General features: G+C 34.7%; 1 protein-coding gene across 1 annotated transcript in view; it reads right to left on the bottom strand.

Moving 5' to 3' along the window:
- Positions 1-164: 164 nt before the first annotated feature.
- Positions 165-2,895, bottom strand: part of LOC119578172 (CAAX prenyl protease 1 homolog) — a 72,009-nt gene continuing 69,278 nt past the window's right edge. Inside the window, 5 exon segments of the mRNA XM_037925908.1 lie at positions 165-819; positions 822-933; positions 1,167-1,182; positions 1,184-1,308; positions 1,994-2,256. Coding sequence (XP_037781836.1) covers positions 710-819; positions 822-933; positions 1,167-1,182; positions 1,184-1,308; positions 1,994-2,256 — 626 coding nt within the window. The 3' untranslated portion in view covers positions 165-709.

Genomic DNA, 2,895 nt, shown 5'->3' with positions numbered 1-2,895 from the left:
TAACTGATGTATACAACTGAAATATCCCCTTAAAAACTTGATTCAACCATATTTTTTCATCAGACATCAAAACATCCAGAAATGGTATGAAATCAATCTTTGTAATTTGGAATTTGGGGTAGCATCAAAGACATTTGTGGTTTAAACATATAAATGTAAAAAGGTTTTTTTTTTTTTTTTTTTTTTTTTTACATTCTTCTGAGCATCTTCACATATGACTTTGAAACATAGAGCAATAATAATGGTAATAATTTCCTTAGTAATACTTTATTTTATTAAATTCCTATTATGTAGCATTCAAAACATATAAAATATATAATAGGGCCCTTCCATAACTATTTCATATCTGGCTTTACATCAACACATTCAATAACTTACCTGAAATAATTACATTGAAGATAACTTACATTAGAAAGAACTTGAATGTGAATATGAAAAATAAAATATCACAAAAAACAAGACAACCAATATCCTATGCTCACAATGCATGTCATACCTATTGTCTCCTTTCAAAATACCATTGCTTTTAAAAGTGATAACAAACATTGTGCATATGAGGTTCACTTATATTTATAAAAGGAATATCAAATTACTATTATGCTACAATTAGAAAAAATAGACCCACTGTATTCTCTTACAAAAGAGAAAGAAAGCAAGCAAAAAAAACTACATTCATCAAACTTAAAATGTAACCTATGCAAAAGAAAGATTACTCTTTCTTCTTTTCCTCCAATGCCCGAATCCTCTCAAGAATTGGAGGGTGAGAGAGATGCCAGGCTGAGTACAAGGGGTCATACACTGGGAAGCCAAGGTTGTCTCGTTCAGCTTGATGAGTGCTGATATCAGGTTGGTGGCATGGTTCAGCTCCTTGGCAAAGGCATCAGCCTGGAACTCGTTGTGTCTGCTAAACATGGTCAGCAGGAACTGTAAAATCTGAAAACACAAGTGAACTATGTAGTGAATTTCAACAGTTTAAAAATCTCAGACCAAAAAGGAACTTCTTAAAATATTTCTTATTCTTAGGAACAACTGCCAATTACAAAAATCTATGAAACTGAAATTTTGTGTTTACATGTATAGCTGTACAATGGGAATAAATAATAAAAGATGGTGCAGATGTACAGTGATTCTAAGACATGAAAACCTCATGGTTGGCATATTCGTACCTCGTTGTATGGAGCAAACACAACGCATCACGATGATGAGACCAATGAAAGCAGGCTGACTATGGTGAAACCCAAAGGCATTGTACAATGGTGAATACTTGTACAAGGATCCAAACACAGAGAAGACCAGTAGTAAATTAACCTGAAAGATTATCATATAAACATTAAACAAGTTTTCTATGGCTAGATAAATAAATAAACAAGACATTTCCTTCTAACTCTTTGTCAACATGTGGCACCTTCTAATCTAAATATATTTTGGATGATTAAAACCAACCTACAGCAAAAGAAATATTCAGTCTACACTCATATCATGGAAGAATAAAGTTGCATTTAGCAGATTCATTCATCATTATATTCAAATGCCTTAGAAAAAAATGTTCAAGATGTATGTACAATGCCATGCCCACTGTGAGTTTACTTTATTAATTGTTTTAAACACAACTAAGTACTAAGTCACCAGAGAGCCAATTACAAGTACAGCCTGTCTCGCCTGTTTACCCTTTTTCCTTGGATTATTGAAAATATTTTGTTATCTTATATGCTGTTACTAATGTCTATAACATTATAGTAATTATAATGTCTACAATAAAAATAACACCAATGATATTCATAGCATTAGTAAAAAAAAAGTTTTTCCTGCCAATTCAAGGGACAGGTGGCTAAGCACTTACAGAGCCATCTTTGTGCAGAGACACGCAAAAAAAAGAAAGAAAGAAAGAAAGAAAGAAGAAGAGAGCACAGGAATTTCCTGGAAGCACTGAGTTAAGTGAAACACTATTATGTTCTTGACATTGATCAATTGTCAAAGTCAAGATTATATTTACCTGAGAAATAATGATCCCCTTCAATACATGGTTGAGTTTCCAGTGACCCAACTCATGGCCCAATACAGCAAGCACCTCATCTGTGTTACAACCAGTCTTTTTCTTTTCCTTGTTTTCAGGTTCTTTCTCTTCTTTTTCTTCTTTATCACATTCCTTTTCATTCAGTGGTGTGTACTCTTCTAGCAACGTGTCATACAAGACAATACGCTTATTCTTGAAGAAGCCATAGAAGTAAGCATTGCTGTGGGCTGATCTCTTAGAGCCTGGAGAGAGAGAGGAAAAAAAAAAAAAAAAAAAAAAAAAAAAAAAATATACAATATATGAAAAGAAAAACAATAAGCCTAAAAAAGGAAAGGAAAAGGAAACAGCATTATCAGGGAAAAAGAAAGCAAAAAACATTAAGATAATGGATCTGGATCATAATGCATAATATTGTCCAAGACTACATTGTTTCTGTCCAGGTATTTCATCACTTAACTTGTTCAAGGAAAAGAGTCTCCTACTGCTGCTGGAGAATACTGACATACACCTTTTAAAGGCATGGGATAGGTAAAGGACAAGCAAATCTGTTATTCACATTACTTGAGGCTTGAGAGAGGGCGAATTGAGAGAGAGAGAGAGTAGAGAGAGAGAGAGAGAGAGAGAGAGATCCGAGAGCAATAGAGAGAGAGAGATCAGAGAGCACAGAGAGAGAGATCAGAGAGCAATAGAGAGAGAGAGATCAGAGAGCAATAGAGAGAGAGAGATCAGAGAGCAATAGAGAGAGAGAGATCAGAGAGCAATAGAGAGAGAGAGAGCAGAGAGCGAGAGAGAGAGAGAGCAGAGAGAGCAGAGAGCAAGAGAGAGGAGTAGAGGAGAGAGAGAGAGAGAGAGCGGGGAAGATGAGAGCATAGAGAAGAGAG

Source organism: Penaeus monodon, chromosome 10, assembly GCF_015228065.2.
Source record: "Penaeus monodon isolate SGIC_2016 chromosome 10, NSTDA_Pmon_1, whole genome shotgun sequence".
NCBI classification, from domain to species: Eukaryota; Metazoa; Arthropoda; class Malacostraca; order Decapoda; family Penaeidae; genus Penaeus; species Penaeus monodon.
Note: the sequence above shows the minus strand (reverse complement) of the source record. Positions and strands in the feature narration are given on the sequence as shown.